General features: G+C 40.5%; 2 protein-coding genes across 2 annotated transcripts; both read right to left on the bottom strand.

Moving 5' to 3' along the window:
* Nucleotides 1-2,585: 2,585 nt before the first annotated feature.
* LOC121442638 (histone H2A-Bbd type 1-like) lies at nucleotides 2,586-3,038 on the bottom strand. Its single transcript, XM_041644239.1, has one exon. The coding sequence runs from the start codon at nucleotides 3,036-3,038 to the stop codon at nucleotides 2,586-2,588; it is 453 nt and encodes a 150-aa protein (XP_041500173.1).
* A 1,842-nt stretch (nucleotides 3,039-4,880) lies between these two features.
* Nucleotides 4,881-5,228, bottom strand: LOC121442616 (huntingtin-interacting protein M). The gene has a single exon (XM_041644223.1). The coding sequence runs from the start codon at nucleotides 5,226-5,228 to the stop codon at nucleotides 4,881-4,883; it is 348 nt and encodes a 115-aa protein (XP_041500157.1).
* Between the last annotated feature and the right edge of the window lie 12,842 nt (nucleotides 5,229-18,070).

The following is an 18,070-nucleotide window of genomic DNA, read 5'->3' as shown; positions in this document are numbered from 1 at the left end:
TGTAGCTTAGGCTTCTGTGAACTAGTTATTGTCCTGACTTAACTTCCACGTGCCATCGTTATAGATATGTGACTCCATTTCTGGCTATAAAAGTCCCCATGATCTATCACAGTCCCAGCATTGTTTAAAAGTCCAGTCTTTTCCTGAGTCTCAGAGTAATCTCTAACTGTAGCCCCTTATAAAACCAAATTGCAAATTACATACTTTTTCTGGCTAGAAATGGAATCACATACCTATAATGAACATCAATTCCTAAAATGATACTGTGTGCTAATATGAGCCATGTCAGATTTTGATCCTGGCCTACCATGACACTAATGTGATCACAGAGCTGACAGGAGTTTATTGGGAAACATGAAGACTACAGTGTAAACCTATTTCTGGGATTTAATTATACCCTTCCCCAACAGAGCACTAATAGGTGCTGGTTTGTCTCAAAGTATCCAAGCTACACGGAATCCATCCTCACCCTTTCCTTTTCACTTCACATAAATGCATAGAGACTATAATTGGGTGAACTCATGACTTCCTAAGGGCATCAGTGCTCACACTGCCTTATTACCTCCCTTGGGAGTCGGATTCCTTGTGCTTGTAGAATGGGCATTTGATAGGGGCTTCATTAGGCTTTTATTGTGTTCCCCATGGACTCCATGTTTCCTATAAAGCCTGTAGGCACGACTCAACACAATGTATAAATGGAGAACAGTATCCCCGTTGATCCTTGACTTTACAAAAGCTTTGCCAGCCATGACTGAATCCAACCCAATCTCCAAACTCATACCTAGAAAAGGAAACTAACTCTTTGATGTGGGATTCTGAAATAAGTGTAGTTTTCATCTACAGACCTTAAACTACTGCATTAACTATGAAATCTACCCAGAGCCACTCGCTCATCTATCTACTGTAACTTCCCCTGTACTAAGGCATTTCCTTTGTGATGCTATCCTGTGACATAGCCACAGTTACAGGATAGTGGTTTCCCAACAGACTGCTTTAGACTACTATAAGCCTCAGGAATAAGCCAAATAAATGACTTTTCAGTATCAGGCAGCTGTTTAACAAACCTAGTTAGTACTCTAAACCTGAGAACTTGGCTGGCTTCACACAAAGAACATTATTTGAGAAAGGGTATCTGAGTATAATAACTAATTCCATGCCATTCTCACTGAAGGCCCCAGTTAGACCTGCCTGAATGCAGGTCTTAAGCCAGTTAGCGGTTATATACAGCCATTATTTAGCTTGCCAGTGTACACAGAAGCATATATTCCACACAATCTCTTAGCACCGTATGTACTAGTACTTGTGTACATCCTCTCTTTTAAAATGAGACAGAGAAATTTTTCCAAAGAAAGATAGATCATAGCTTCTATTTTGTATGTTTCTTTCTAGTTTCACTGTGATCTCTCTGTGTTCTGCAAATACCCCCTGTAGGGCAAAATGGCCAGCCAAAGCAAACACATTGGCCCTGAAACCAGAGAGCCAAAAAGCAGCACACTTTGATCCTGAAACCAGAGCCAAAGAAACACACTCTGTCCCTGATGAATTCAGCACAAAAACCAACCAATCCCCGGGCACAAAAACCAGCCAATCTTTGAGCTTGTCCAAACTCAGGGATTGAAATCTGGCGAATTCCCACCCTGAAAATCTTCACCCTAGGGAAAGAAAAAAAAAGCCATCCCTTAAGAAGCCCTATGTAAGCCCTGAGCATGCTCAGTTTGCTACTGCCTTTTTCCACCCCAGCAGAGGCAGCCACCCTCCTGGATTCTTCCCTCCTAATAAATCTCTTGAATGAGGTTTGGGTGAAGACCTTTCCGTGGACCAGACAGGGAGCCTGGGTGGAGTGGAGCGGAGCGAAGCAAGGCTGTAACATTTTCGTTGAAGAAACCTTCCGCTACTAGAATGGGAGTTGTTACTTTCGGGAAACCCTCCACTCTCTGGACCAGGGCTGTAAGCAGCTGTGCTTGCAAGGACTTTGTGGTTCTCCTTGAAGCCTGACTGCCAGGATCCCTTTCCATCCAAGCTGTAACGCTTATACCCCTGATCCTTGAGGTTTGCATCAATAGTGTGCCACTCTTCTCCATGACCTCCCCCACCCACTGCCATCACCGGCTGTCCTGAAGCACTCCCACCCATGAATGAAGCCTTGCCCACCAAAGTCTGTTTTCCCCAACCCCGCTCCAGATAGCAGCACCGCGCCGGTAATCCCAAAGCCTTCTCTGCTCACAGCTCACCAGGATAGCTTCTCTGTCGTCTCCCTCAGCCACTTCATCACATTAAGGCCACTGTTCACACAAGCCCCATTAGAACCCCCCCCCCACACACACACACATCACAGTTTAAGTGTCCCATGCTGACCACAGTTTCTCTTCCAACCCCACACCCCACTCCATCCCACATCCTAAACCCGGCATTTTTGTGTGTTCCATGGTCACCTCTAGCTCAAAATGATGGACGGAAAAGAAACCAGAACCACTGGTAACGGTTTAGACAGTTTTAATAACATGTCTAACTTACCCCCCAGTTAGGGGGACATTGGGGCGATATGAGGCTCAAGTTTTGAGCCTCCAACCTCCGAGACTTAGTTATCAGTTCTCGTCGGGTTTTGATGGCTCAGCGACCGAAGATTTGCTGTCAGTTTTGAAGATTTTACGAAGATGTTTGTTGTTTTCAACAGCCCAGGATACGTGCTCTGGAGTTATGCGCTTCCTGCCGCTAGCTTGGGCCTCCTTGCCGGACAGGTCAAGCACATCAGCTGTCAGGTACTCTAGTACGCCAGCAAGGAAAACTGGTGCGGAAGCACTCAAACGCTGAGAGAAGTTTCCTTCTCGAAGAAAGCGCTCAATTCTGCTCACCGGGAAATTGAGTTGAGCTCTTGCGGAGCGGGAGATGTGACACTTCTGCTGGTTGTCTTCCATTGTGCCCCTTTGAAGACTCGAGTACCGGTGTGAAGAGTTGCATTCAGCTCGGGATCTTTTCTGGCCTGGGTCTCTCAACACATCGGCTTTTATACCCACCAAGTGCTCATCCCTGCTCCTCATTGGTCAGGAGGGACTTTGTGACAACAAACTTTGTTATGTCATTAGTGCCCACTGGACTCTGGTCCTCCTCCTCCAGTCTAGAAGTGTCCATGTAAGGAAACTGCTCACATTTCTGAGTACATCCCCTTTTGGGGGGAAATTGTTCTAATTTATTTCAACAGTACAGCAAATGTTAATTTTCAACTTAAAACTGTCCATCCCACTTTAGTATGCCATTGCATCTTCTAAGATTCTACCATTGCCTTTGACATTTTGCACATCCTTGTGTGAACCGTTGGGCACTGACAGATCTGTCACAGTTTGAACATGAAATGCCCCCCCCCCATAGGTGGATGAGTAACATCAGGGAATCCATCAGTATACTTAGACTTTGTTCAGGGATTAGAAAGCTATCTGATGTGTAAAATCTGGGTTCTGGACCATGGCTTTGGATTATTATAGAAGTAAATCTAGCCCTCTGAGACAGTTTCAGGGCAGTATTGCAGAAGAAAGGCCTTAATCTGGAGGAAGACACAGTAGGTGGATTAAAGATGCTGGATGGACAGTTCTATGTGATCAAGTGGTCACCTTTTATTAGATTTTGTTTAGTACCTGAGGTGGAATTTGAGGTTAGACTTGTTTGATTCCCTTTTGGCAAGTCCTTTACACAATAGGCCTGGGAAGGGATATAAGTTCAAAGAAAGAGACCTTATAGCTTCAACTCTACAATTCAATTACAGGACAAGTATAAGCAAATCAACCAGTATTCTCATAGAGTATAACTTTCTCGGTTGACTTGAGATAAAATAGACAAATAGAAATATCTGGCAAAGGCGGACAATGAGGGCTGCTGAGAAGCCAAGGACAATGGCACTGGGTTTTGATCCTACGTCATGTTCTGGCTGTGTGGGAGCCTAGCCAGTTTGGATGTTCACCTTCCTAGACCAGGATGAGGGGGGGGAGGACTTTGGACTTTCCACAGGGCAAGGAACCCTGACTGCTCTTCAGACTTGAGAGGGTGCGGGAGAGGAGTTGGGGGAGAGGGAGAGGAGTGGGGGGATGGGGAGAGGAGTGGGGGGGGGGAGTGGGAGGCTGGGAGGAGGCGGAAATTGTTTTTTTTTCTCAATAAAACAAAAAGAAAGTTAAAAAAAAAAGAAATATCTGGCAAGCGTCATTCTCTTCTGTCTTCTGCCAAAAGTGATTAATTTAGATAAATTGCAGGCTCTCTAGAGAGGCGCATCCTGAAAACAGTTGCTTAACAATTCTACCTCTTCTAAAATGTCTATTTCCATCTGACTTCGCCTTCCCTCCACCATCATGTGAATGCTCATGTCTACAGTGCGGAGGCCTTGCCCAACACCCATTTTCTTCTGATCCGAGACCTTCACTCCCTTGAAAGACTTCCAAGTAGATTTTCTGATCATCAGCAGTGTCTCCTAAATTACCATACCAAAAATCCAACTTGCCAGTGAGGCTCCAGCCAACTTCCAAGCTTCTCTGAGGTTTCTTTAGTACTCAGAGTCAATGGGGGAACTTCTGTGCCCTCCCCTCCACCCAATTTCTCCAGTCACTCAATTCCTCCCCTCTCCCCAAGCCAACCCCAGGGAGAAGTGCTCACTATACTCACTCTAAATCACCCATTCAAACACCCATTACTAACCACAACTTCCATCCTCCACCCTCTCCTAGTATCTTATGAAAACCCCTAACTCAGAACGGCAAATTAAGAGTCAGAACAACTAGCTTCCATTTAAACATTTTATTAGTATTCAAGGACACCAGGGGAGCCTCCTCTGCTATTAGACTTCATGGTCCTAGCTGAGTCTGTGAGGCTTCCCACCCTTGGGTTCTGTCCCCCATTCTTCAGCCATTTCTTCTGGGTCCAGGCATCTCATCAAACAGAGAGAAAGGCGCGTTCTTGAAGGCACGAGATGGTTCGCGTTCGTTGTTTCCTTGCCTCTCTCCATCTTGTGGGATATCTTGCTGGCTGTTGATGTTGGCTTCGGAGCCCGCCACCTCCAGGATATAGTCGGTAAGGTAATCAAGCATGGCGAGGAGGAAATCGGAAGTGGTGGAACCTAGGCAGGGAGTATATTGCTCCTCCTGCAGTAGGCGGTACACGTAGTTCACAGGAACCTCTACCTCAGGCCTAGGAGAAGGATCTTCCATCTTGTTGTCACTGCAAGAATTTTCTTCGTTCTTCCCTGACATGATGGTTTGATGGACTGGGCTCCGGTAAGCTCTGCTTGGTTCACCAGCGGGACTGGTTTTCTGAAGACAGTGTTCAGCCCTGCCCATTGCATCCCCAGCCTGGTCAGGAGCTGCCTTTATGACATCTTAGGCTTTGAGATGTCACCGGTGCCTGGTGGGCACCAGTGAGTTCAAACTAGGCCTCAGTCTAGAAATATCTGTCACTGCAATCTGACCTCCCTACCGTGATTTTGAGAGACATTTAACTCCCCTCAATTACACTCTAATTAACAACATTGTAGAAATAATGTATTTTAGTTGAAAACTGTCTATTAACCTTTCATTAATTACAGGGCACTGATAAACATGTCAAATATGCTTTCCTGGTAGAGATTTGACTGACCTCCTCAAACAGTTCTGAGAGTCATTTTGATTCAATTTACTTATTTTAGTAGGCTTGCTTATAATTCCTGTACACTATTTGTACTCTCCTTTGAACTTGTTCATTCCACATCCACATGAGTTTTTCCAATTTGAAAAACATCTATTTTTGGAAGAGGACATGCTCAGAATTCTCGCTGATTCTGTAGCTTGAGATGCCACCCTTTCCCCCAGTATTCTCCTGGAACAGATTTACTCTTCAATACCATCTCTATCTTTTTCCCTTATGTTATGTCCCCATTATTTCCTCCATCTACTTCCTTGTTTGGCTTTGGACTGCTTTTTCTAGGGGATTCTTTCTGGATCCTCTCCATTTCCTGAATCCTGCTGCCTGGGATCTTCTCCAGTTTCCTCTTTCCTTTCCCTGGGGTTCTTGCCACTAGGATGCCACTCTCTTCCCTGTTCTGAGTTTCAGTTCCCTTTTTTCACTCTAAAGCCCTCGAGTTCATTCTTGTATCTTCTTCTTGTATGACTCTGATCATTTGGGGGCTCTCTGTTGGCATCTGCCCCCTCTGTTGCTTCTCTGGTCTCACCTGCCTCAGAAGAGCCCATAACTACTTGTTCTCTGTGAAGCCATAGTGTCCAGTGCTGATGATTTTAAACCCCTTCCTTGTTTTGCTGTTCTCTTCTGTATATACTACTCTCTTCCATATCTACGGTAACCCCAGAAGAGCACCTAGGGTGCCAGTTCCTCAAGAGCAGCTCTCTGAGAGACACTACTGGTCTCTCTGTCTGTGTACACTCCCTGCTTGTATCCCTGCCCACTTTCCAACCTGATTTCTGTCTTTCTGGTCCAAGATGTCCGGGTGCCACAGGCCTTTCCTGGTCTCCCTTCTCTTGACATGAGCACAAACAGAAAAGCAAATACTGGGCATACTCTCATTCACAATAGCTTAATAATTTAAAATTTAATTTAAAATAATTTAAAAATAAATCTCAGCTCTACCACTCCTTGATAAATGCCTACAGTACATATACTTGCTCCACCATATCCATTACTATACTGTTCACAATTGCCAGGAAGTGGAAACATCCTAAATGCCCTTTAATTGTTGAATGGATAATAAAAATATAGAATAGATACACTATGGAAAACTCTTCAGCTATATAAAAAAATAAAACCATGAACTTCTCAGGTATAGAACTAGAAAAAGATCATATTGAGTGAAGCAACCCAGACCCAAAAAGACAACCCCCCTATGTTCTCTCCCATTGGAGGTGCCTAGCTCTAAATCTTCAGACATGAGTACATATCCTGGAGTAATTGCAGAAACTATCAACATAAAGGGGAACCACTGACAGGGTAGAGAAGGGAGTAACAGGGTCCATGTGGTCTGATCAGGGCATGGGAGAAAAGCAGTGGCTTTAATTAAGGAGGAGGAGAGAAAAATACAGAAGGATGAAAGTATCAAATAGCAGGTAGGATATATGAAAAAGTTAAAAGGAAAAAATATAATATACTTGAGATTGTGTATAAATATTCACATATAATTTGAATGAAATTTTATCACCTGGGCTGAAAATGTTCCCTACAAGAAGCAAAGACCCTCTAGCAAAAACTCAACACCAGGCATGAGAGACCTCCTTTGGTATTACTGGTCAGTGTTCTTCAAGAGACTACCCAAACCTACATCTATGACTACTGCACTTGGTTGACCCCCAGAAATAGAAAGTAAGTCCATATTTCTGAAAAAACAAATCACTTCAGTCATGGGACCCAGAGGCCCCTGATCTGGAACTGACCTGAATGCCTCCTCCCTGAGTAGTACTAACAGGTACAATGAAAGCACCTAAAGGAAAAAACCAACCATTCATCCTTCCCAGTTATGATTCCCATGAACCACCACCGCAACAAGAGTGGCACGGTAACCCTAGGGATGCAGTAGTAATATGGAATACCTTGATGGTAACCGACAGCTCTCTAATTGTACTTAAGACTCACTCAACAAAAACCAAGTGCCCAGGGCTAGTGAAGTCATGGACCTTGGAAGAGAACTTAAAACCACCAATTTACTAAATCAGCATAATCTCTAGCTACACTCTAAATATTTGTTCTTATAGCCACAGACAAATATAATCCATCTCTCATTTTGCAACAGATGGAGACCATTACAGAAGCACAGCCAAACAAAATGACAAGTTGTGGAGTCCAGTGCCAATGGATACATAGATAAAACAACTGCTAAGGTTCAGGAACACTGTGGAAGAGAGGGTGGAAAGATTGAAAGATTCAGAGGGTTCAGAGAGTTTACTGTGAGATTCTTGTCTCCTAGACAGAAGTTACACCCATAAAGTCTCACCAACATGACTGCCCAATCATGAGCTGAACAAGAATAAAAATAAACATTTAATGTGTGAATTTCTGTGAGACTCAGCCCTACATAAATATCTATTGGCAACAGAGGAAAGTTGGGTGGGAGAAATGATCTTTGCCAGAGAAGAGCATACCAATTAGTTATTCAATACCAAACAATTATCCCTAAAAACATAATACGATAACACAATAACATTATACATACTGAGCAATGTATATACATGTTTATATTTGTACACACATGTATATAGATATGTGTGTGTGTGTGTGTGTGTGTGTATAACAACAACTAATGGTAAAGCAAACCATAAATTTGAAAAAATCAAGGAGGGGAGGAGGAGTGTATGGAAGAGGTGAAGAAATCAAAAACAGATGGAGGGATGTATGAAAGAGGAGTTTGGAGGGAGAAGAAGGAAAAGGGAAATGATGTGATTATATTATGATCCCAAAAATAAGAGAAAAAGAAAAGTAGCTAAGGAAGCTAGTGGCAGCAAACCAGCAAGTAGTATTCCTCCATGGTTTCAGCTTCAGTTCCTGTTTCCACCTTTTTGCCTTGGATATCCTTAGTGATATGAATTTTAATCTGTAGTCCAAATAAACTCTCTTCCCCAAGTAGAGTATTTTATCATAGCAATAGAGAAACATACTAGGACAGCCACTTCAATATGCTTAGCCTCTGTAGATTGTGGACATAAGTACATTATTTGTGTTTCAGTTAGTTCACAGGGACCTGAGGGTTCCAGCGTTATCATTCACCTGGCTGAGTGCTCTTGATTTTATTATTTGCATTTCTGCTGGTCACCAAGTTCTTTACTAAAAAACCTTGCTATTTGCAAGCCTGGAATCCACGGATGACTGTTTTTCCCTATTCACTTGGCAAGTCACATGCTTCCTTAACTACTATCAGATAGACATGAAGATTATAAAGGGGAGTAAGATAAAATTTGGTCTTATGTGGCATGAATGAAAATTAAAATAAAAGGCTTCCTTAGCGGAGGATAGATGTACCTTTTGTGGGCCCTCTAAAACTAGGAATTCTCATAGCACACAGAATATGTTCCTCTATTACAGAGGTCATGGGTCATAGTTAAGAGTTAGGATTTAAAATCATGCTGAGCCACAGTGGAGCACGGGATTGAGCTCCCAAAGTCCAGTCAAAGAGTGGGAGGAGTGAGAATATGAACAAAGAGGTCAAGACCATGAAGGGTTCATTCACTGAAACAGTTTACCTGAACTAATGGGAGCTCACCAACTCCAGCTGGACTGGAAAGGAGCAAGCATAGGACCAAACTAGTCCCTCTGAATGTGGGTGACAGTAGGAGCAGACTAAGGAGTCACTGATGGTGGCACCAGGATTTATTCCCACTGTACTGGCTTTTTGGGATCTTATTCTCTTGGGAGGGATACCTTGCTCAGCCTAGATATAGTAGGGAGGGCCTTCCTCAAAGCAATGTGCCTTACCCTCTCTGAGGAGTGGATGTGGAATAGGGTGGGGGAAAAAGTAGGGAATAGAAGGATGGGAAGGAATGTGAACTGGGATTGGTATGTAAAATGAAAAAAGATATTTTTAATAAAAGAAAAAATAAATAAAAATAAACAAGGACTGTGTTTGGAAAAAAAAAAGATTTTAAAGCACGCCATAACTGGGTTGGGGGGTGATTAAGAATCTTAGACAAATACATATCCAAGAACTGGTAATGAATTTCCTCAGGCCAGCAATTCCAAGTCCATACTGGTGGGGGCACCTTGAAGAAGGTAGACAGTCACTCTATGTCAAAGGTCCTCATTAAGGAACTGCTTTGTTGGGGGCCACACCTTGGCAGGCTTGAAAACAAGAGGATAATCTGGGGGTGTTTCAGAGATTTTCTTTCCCATCATCATCCCCTTTTGGCTTCTTGTTTTCTTTCTTTTTTTTTTTTCAAGAAAAGAAGTCTCTTTGGTACACTGCAAAGAGAGTAGTGTCCATAGCAACATAAAAAGAGAACCATCCATCCTCTGCCTCTTTTTTTCTTCCCTAGATTAAATGACCAATCATTGCATACCCAGAAGTTACTTTTGGGGTGCACACGTTATCATTTGGAAGATTTTGAACCCCAAACCATAAAGAAAAACATCTCTTTTTGTGAGCAACGGGGAGAGTGATCTGAAGTAGCCCATGAGAAAACCCAAGTTGCATTTAAAAGAATATAGAAAATTCAAAGTACCTATCTTGTAGGCAAACAAATTTGTTGATTTAAAGTCCTTGGTTAAAAACTCTCCAAGGCTTGTGTGTGCTGATAACAGACATTCAAAATACAATGTCCATGACTTCCAGGTCTACATTTCCTGGGTTTTTGTTAAGATACAAATAGAGGTGTGATTGACTAAGGAGAACATGACTCAGGTCCATTATTTTCCTGGACCAACTCAAATAGTGGCTGTCCATACTCGACACTTTGTGGACTACTGAGATAATCAACCAATAGCAGCTTCATTTGAAAAACTTCATACCTTAGGAAGAAAGAAAATATCTTGGCTGAGTTTACATGTGCCAAATTGAGAGAAACTTATGGAAAATAAAGATTTGGTATGTAAAAATATCTAAACAAGAATTCATGCTTGAGTTTGACTATAAAAGAACAAGCTACATGCCAAATTCAAAGCACTCTTCTGTGGCATCAGCTCCTGCCTCTTGGTCCCTGTGCTGGTTAAGTTCCTATCCTGACTTCCTTCAGTGGTGAACAGTCATGTAGAAGGTATAAGCCAAATAAACTTTTTCTCCTTGCCTTGCTATTGGTCATGGTGTTTCAACATAACAATAGTATTTTAATGTTTGAAAAAACAAACTTCAAAACAAAACTAATCAGAAGAGATAGAAAATCAGACACATTAAGGGAAAAAATATACTAAGAGGATATTGCGATTCTAAATATTTTTGCACAAAACACCAGGGCACCCAAGTTTCACATAAACACTAGTACAGATATTATACTGACCCTCACACAGTGATAGTGGATGACTTCAATTTCTCAACCTTGCCATATAGACCATCCAAACAAAAACTAAACTGAGAAACACAAAAATAAATAGCATCATAAATCAAATGGACCTAACAGAGGCATAGGATATCTGCCTGAGACTAAATTTTAAAAGTACTAATGTCTTTTTCAGAAATATCAAGATACCTTAATAGTGATTCTGATGTAGTAATTGCTATTATTCGTGCCTATAACAGAAATAAACGGCAAATGGGACAAAAAGAAATATAAAACGTACAGTTTGAAGAAAAAAAACCACCAAGAAAGTCAATGTTGAAGTCACTGCTTGTGCTGAAATAGGTAAGAGGTTGAGGGGAGGCTGATTAGCAATTGAATAAAGTGAAGGGTGTCCTCAGGGTAAGACCCTCCCCACCAAGCTAAGATGCCATCGTGTGGAAGTAAATGGCCTGTGGAACTTTCTGCTCCTAAAAACCGTCAAACAAGTGAAACCTGCCGCAAATGTGTTTAAAGGGGGCCAGGCTCCGTATCATGTGGGGCCAGGCTCTGTATCAAGTGGTCATCAGTACTTGATAGTTTTATCCATGTTATTCTGGCTTTAGAGGAATGAAGGATGCATGAGTAAAGGGGTTGTGGAATCTTCCTTTTGGTCATGGAGAAGCTTTGAGGCCAGGCAATGTGTTACAGGGCAGTCACTACATGAAGGCTTTGAGAGGGCAAGAGGCCCCGAGGAGCCAATGGATGAAACTGTGAAAGTGAAACCTTGATTTTCTTGGGGGCATCATGCTGGGCATGCTAGAGGCATAGGATATCTGCCAAGGATAGCTTTACACAGTGAATGGAACCAGCCCAATACAGAGCTGTCTCTTGCCCCCATGGTAATGGCTGCTATCCTTGTGAAATGATAAATCCAAAGTAAATAGTTCCTAGTAACATGTTACCTTGATTTTATTACATCAATAAAAACTAACTAATTCAGAAGTCCATCTTGTCCGTCCCTAGAGCAGTAAGACAACTGAAGGAGATCAAAGGGATACAAACAATAAAAGAAAAGTCAAAGTAGCCTTATTTGCAGATGATATGATTTTATACATAAAAGATCCTAAAGACATACCAAGAAATGTAGTGGCATTTCATTTGCATTTTAATAAATAAAGCTTGCTTGAGGATCACAAAGTAAATCAGCCACACTAGCCAACCTCACAGACCAGGCAGCAATAACACACACCTTTACTCCCAGTAGTCATAGTAGCTTGCCATAGAAACTAGGTGGTAGTGGTGTAGGCCTTTAATCCCAGAACTAGAGAGAATTACAAAATGGGAGGAGACAGTTCTTAGTCTCGATCTCATTCCGAGATTCCTGGAGGCAGGTTTGTTATTTCGGACTCTGATTGAGGTAAGAGCCGGCAGCTGCTTGCTTTGCTTTTCTGGTCTTCATGTTGAACCCCAATTTTTTCTCTGAGTTTTATTAATTATGCTTCAAGGAACCCTCAGCAAAGTAACAGGATACAGAATTGACACCAAAAACAAGTAGCCTTCCTATAGACAAATGACAAACAGACTGAGAATAAATCCAGGAAACGATACCTTTCATACTAGCCTCAAAAATATCTTGGGGTAGCACTAGTCAAGCAAATGAAAGACTTACATAATTAAAAACTTTAAGACATTGAATAAAAATTAAAGAAGATCCCAGAAGATGGAAAGATCTGTTATGATTATGGAGCATATGAAAATGGCCATCCAACCAAAATAATCTATAGATTCAATGCAGTACCCATAAAATTTCAATATAATTCTTTACAGAAATTGAATAAAAATCACAATTTCCAACTTCATATGGAAACAAAAAACCCAAGATAGCTAAGACAATCCTGAATAATAAAAGAACAGCTAGAGGTATCACCATCTCAGATTTCAAATTGTACTATAGAACTATAGTAATAAAACAGCATGACATTGGCATAAAAGCAGACGTGTTGATCAATGGAATTGAATTGAAAACCCAGACATAAGTCCACACGCCTATGGAAACATAAATTTCGAAAGAAGCTAAAAGTGTACACTGTAGAAAAGACAGCATCTTCAACAAATGGTTCTGGTTAGAGGAAGATATGTAGAAGAATGAAAGTAAACCCAGATCTATTGTCCTGCACAAAACTCATCTCCAAGTAGACCAAGTACCTTGACATAAGACCAGACATCCTGAATCTGATAGAAGGGAAAGTAGAAAATAATCTTGAACTCATTGGACACAGAAAAAGTCTTTCTGCACAAGACACCAATAGCACAGGCACAGAAATCAACAACTAAAGAAACCTCATTAACTGAAAAGTTTCTGTATGGTAAAAGACACCATAATTCAGACAAAGGGGCAGCCTACAGAAATGGAAAAGATCTTTACCAATTACACTCCCAATAGAGGGAAAAACCGACCAAGTTTTACAGTCTCTAATTATACCTGGAATGCCTGAATCAGCACCTATGAAATGTTCCAAATCGGCATACTGTTAGTTCGTACAAAGTATACACATCAGCCCTGCTTTATTCATTATTATTGTGCTATTTTAATATACTTTCAAGCAATGGCTAATTCTCTGTGCGGTATGTGTTTTAGGCATTATTCTCTGAGTACTGAAACTTTCCTACTGTGATCCTTATTCTTTTGTCTGTGCATGTTCTCTGGAAAATGTATAGGACAAACCAGTACCATGCAGTTCAGATAGGAAACGCGATTTCATTGTAAAACAAAAACTTTAACATGAAAAACAAAGCCCTTCAGTTACAATAGTACAATATTATTTTTTCTTACAAAAGCCACAAGGTCTGAGAACATTTCTGTTCAGATATTCACATCATTATATGAAAACCCCAAATAAACAGGGGGCTTAGAAGAGTTGGCATGTTGTGTGTCCCTATGAAACCAAAAGATCACTCAATATATTTATTACAAAAAAGAATGCTAACTGGCTACTACTAAGGGAATCAATTAAACAAACTAAAATCCAGACAAAAGAAAAAATATTCTAAAGGGGTCAGGAATGATTCCCCTACAAAGCCAGAAGTAACCAGAGAAGAACATTGTCTTTATAAGACTATATGCAAAGAGTTGGAAATTGGGAAAGAAGACAATCTCAAATAGGAAACAAAATTTTTAAATTCTAGTATTTAAACAAGCAATTCTCTAACTGATTATGCTTGTTTAGTGATGTATGAACCCCATAAACAGTATAGGTCCCTGAAATTACCACAGAATTAAAAGGTAAACTAAAGACATAGTACAATACCATTAGCTTGCCTTCCATGCCCAAAGCTAAGAAAAGTCACTTGGTAAACTCATTGTGATTAGTTTTGTTATCTATCTTCCATTGGAAACAATCATTTTATGTTTGGGGCCACAGAGAACATTCTTTAACTGAATGCAAAGTTGCAACAGTAGTAATAGAATGGAGTTAAACAACCGTGATAGAAGGCTATTCCACTAACAGTAGGAGGTGGTTAAAGCACCAGTAACAGACTACAGTTAGACAAGCAGTTAGCAGAAGGTATTTAGACCAGCAGTTAACAGAAAGTGACTAGACCAACAGAAATAGAAGGCAGTTAAAAAAAAAAATAGAAGCAGAAGGGGTTTGGCTAACAGAATCAGAAAGGAAGTTAGAACAACACTAACAGAAGGTAATTAGATCAAAAGAAATAGGAGGTGCTTAAAGCAAGAGTAACAGACAGCAGTTAAACTAACAGTATTTGAAGGCACACTAACAGTCATAGAAGGTGGTTAAAACTGTAGTAATAGAATGCAGTCAATTCACTTGGGCCGAGAAGGTGAAGTATATTTTCACACCAAAGGCCCATGTGCTCCTGGGTAAAATGTAGTTATCTAAAACCCTGAACTGTACTCCCAACCACTTTTTCCTCTTTAAATTGCAAGGCAGAGCCTCGCTGAGGTACCCAGACAAATCACAAACTCACTCTGTAGCCCAAGCAGGCCTTGAACTGGTAATCCTTCTGTACCAACCTCCAGAATATCCAAGATTATAGGCCTATGCAACAGGGCCTAGTTCAGAATGACATTTTCAGGTCAACCTCAGTAAAAGCACTGACAAAGACTAGAGATACCTGGTTCTTGATTGTCTCTGTATGCCCATTTTATTCTTCAAGCATATTGTGATACTATGGAAAAAGCTCTTATCCTTTCCTCTGATGTGTTTGGAAATGTAGTAATGTGGCGGTGTCCCTAATCTTAGCGTGTATCACCCAAGGAGTACACATCCGCAATTCATCAGTTTCCAATGACATGTTTCTAACATCCTTCTAAGCTTTTTCCAGCTACATTGTCAATGGTCACATTTCTGTCTGGAATCTGGTTATGATGTCTTTTAGGTATTCCTAGGGCAGCATAAGATTTCTCTGCTGTGTTCATCCAGTATCCAAATACAAAGGCACATCCACAATTTTGCATACTCATTAGAGCAGCAACCCATTTCCAGGTACTAGAAGCTATATGTTTAATTCCTATGGTTGCTATAGTGAACCACCAAAAATATGGTACCTTCAAACACACATTTAGACTCCTACACATCAGCAGGTCAGAAGACCAAAATCAGTTACACTGGGTGGAAAGCAAGTTTCTAGTGGCATCCTCATTCTGCAAGCTCTGGAGAAGAATATTTTCTATGCCTTTCACAGCTCATAAAGGTACATTCTTGGTGTTGTGGTCCCTTTCTTTATGTTTTTAGACAACAGCACAACATCTTGTTCTAGAGGTCACAATTCTTTTTCTTTTACGCCGAATCTATCTCTGCCTTGCTCTAAAGTGGGCATGTGTGAATACATGTAGGTTCTCTCTGACTCTAAACAAGAATCTCCTATGTCAAGAACCTTAAACACATCTGTGAATTTGCTTTAGCCACATAAGCTAACATTTATAGGCACAATGAAGTAGATTCTAGATTATTTGGGAGGTCATTTATTAGATTAACACAATCTAACTTGTTAGAGTGGAGTGAGGAAGTGAAAGAGAGAAGGGAAGCAAGCATTCATTATATAGAAGCAGAAATCACTGAAGAACTTTATGGAATCTATTGGAGACACAGTATCCACAGGAAGACAATGCTCCACCACCTTGAACTTGCATATTCTTGGAAACAATGGATTCTGATGGTCTAATAAAGTCCCATATACAAAGAATGACAAGTTTTGGTACTAGAAACTGTGCACTGAAATTGTATCAGCTGTCGGAAGCACAAGATCCTGTGCTCTAGCATCCTTAGAAATGCTTTCTTCATACATTTTGCCCATTATTTATTTCATCATTCATTAAAAATACATACATTAAAGCTTCTTGGCATCAGACACTGAGTTAATTGCTATATATTGAATGTCAAACAAAACAAGCATTATTATGTCCTTATGGATATAGAAAGGGGTTTTAAAAGGACATGGGCTAGTTATTGAATGGTGGATTGTTTACAGAAGTAACCACATTATCTCATTCTCTTTAACCACTCCTTAGATGTCTTAAGAATGTGGTTTTGTAGTTCTTCTCAACCAGACATAGTACAAATGCCCTCACCTCATAAATCTGGGCTTGTCTTACTATTTCTCTGGATAAATAAAATAGGAAATGATGGATGGCCTACTTTTTAATTGAGACCTGTGGTTTTTCTTTCTTACTTGAATTTCCTACTTCTATCATGTCAAAAAAATATGAACCAGTTTACTAGAAAATGAAAAGTACTTTAATCAGAGTTATAAAGAAAAGAATCAAGCCTTTAATCCCAGCACTCAGGAGGCATAGGCAGGCGAATCTCTGTGAGTTAGAGGCCAGCCTGGTCTAGAGAAAGAGTTCCAAGACATGCTCCAAAGCTACACAGAGAAACCCCATCTTGAAAAAAGAAAAGAATCAATTTGATAGATATCCTTTGCTTTTACAATTCAATAATACATATACATGTTTATATATATATATATATATATATATATATATATATTTATATGAATGAGAGGGGCCTTCTTGGGAAAACTAGCTTGTGCAAATATAGAGACTGAGAAGTCCTATGACACATCATTTGCAAGCTGGTGGAGACCCTGGATATCAGGAGTTTGGTTTAATCTTAGTTCAAAAGCCTCAAAGCCAGGAAAACTAGTATTATAACTCAAACTGAGGCAAAAGACCTGTGAGTTTGCGTGTATGAGGGGTTTCTGGTACAAAATCGTTCCAAGATTGCATAAACTCGTGTTATGATTCCAGGAATGTTAGGAGAAGATCATCCCAACTCCATAAGAGAGAAAAACCAAATTTTCCACTTTTATTTTATTCTACCTGGGCCCTATTTGATTGGGTGGTATCTACCCATATTTAGAATGGATGTTTATTACTTGGTCTGCCTGTTCACACCCTAGCCCAATATACTCTCACAGTCTTATCCAAAAATAATGCTTTACCAGATTTTAGGCATCTCTTTAAAAAGTCAATATTTAGCATTAACTATCACCAAGACAGCACACAAAGCTGAGTTGAGTCAGTCAAATTGTTTTTCTAAGGCATTCGATGAATGACCCCAGGCATAATTGGCAAAATCAACTCAAGTGACCAACGGTATTCAACGATCATAACTGAAACCAAAGACACAGTCAAAGTGAGTGTACCGCACAAAGTACAGAAAACTATATATATATATATATCTATATATAAACTTTACTGAAATATACCCCACATATCATAGAATCCAAGCATTTCAAGTGTATCATCAGATGGCTTTTAGCACAGCCAGATATGTGTAGCCACATATCAGATCAAAATGAAACCCAGTTTACACACATAAACAGCCTTGAGAATAGGAGGAGAGGGACTTTTGGGGATAAAGAGTTTCAGAAGAAGAGGGAAGAAGGATGAGAGAGAATACTACTGAAATCCCTTGAATATATGTATAAACCTGCCAAGGAATAAAAAGGAAAATAGGAGAAAACAGAACCCTGTACCCATTTGCGATTTTCTTCTAGCCCTTCATACCCCATAGTTCTAAGCAAACTTCTTTGTGTCTGAGCAGGATTACCTATGGTAGACACTCCATAGAGATAAAAATAATATATAATATGCTGTTTTATTTAAAAATACGTAATCTAAATTGACT

The sequence above is a fragment of the Microtus oregoni genome, unplaced genomic scaffold (genome assembly GCF_018167655.1).
Source record: "Microtus oregoni isolate MIOR12 unplaced genomic scaffold, Mior012 000092F_ref0000046, whole genome shotgun sequence".
NCBI classification, from domain to species: Eukaryota; Metazoa; Chordata; class Mammalia; order Rodentia; family Cricetidae; genus Microtus; species Microtus oregoni.
This window is presented reverse-complemented; position numbering and strand designations above follow the sequence as displayed.

Excerpts from the sequence above, each read along its gene's own strand:
- LOC121442638 (XM_041644239.1), bottom strand. The coding sequence starts at position 3,038 with ATGAGGAGCAGGGATGAGCACTTGGTGGGTATAAAAGCCGATGTGTTG.
- LOC121442616 (XM_041644223.1), bottom strand. The coding sequence starts at position 5,228 with ATGTCAGGGAAGAACGAAGAAAATTCTTGCAGTGACAACAAGATGGAA.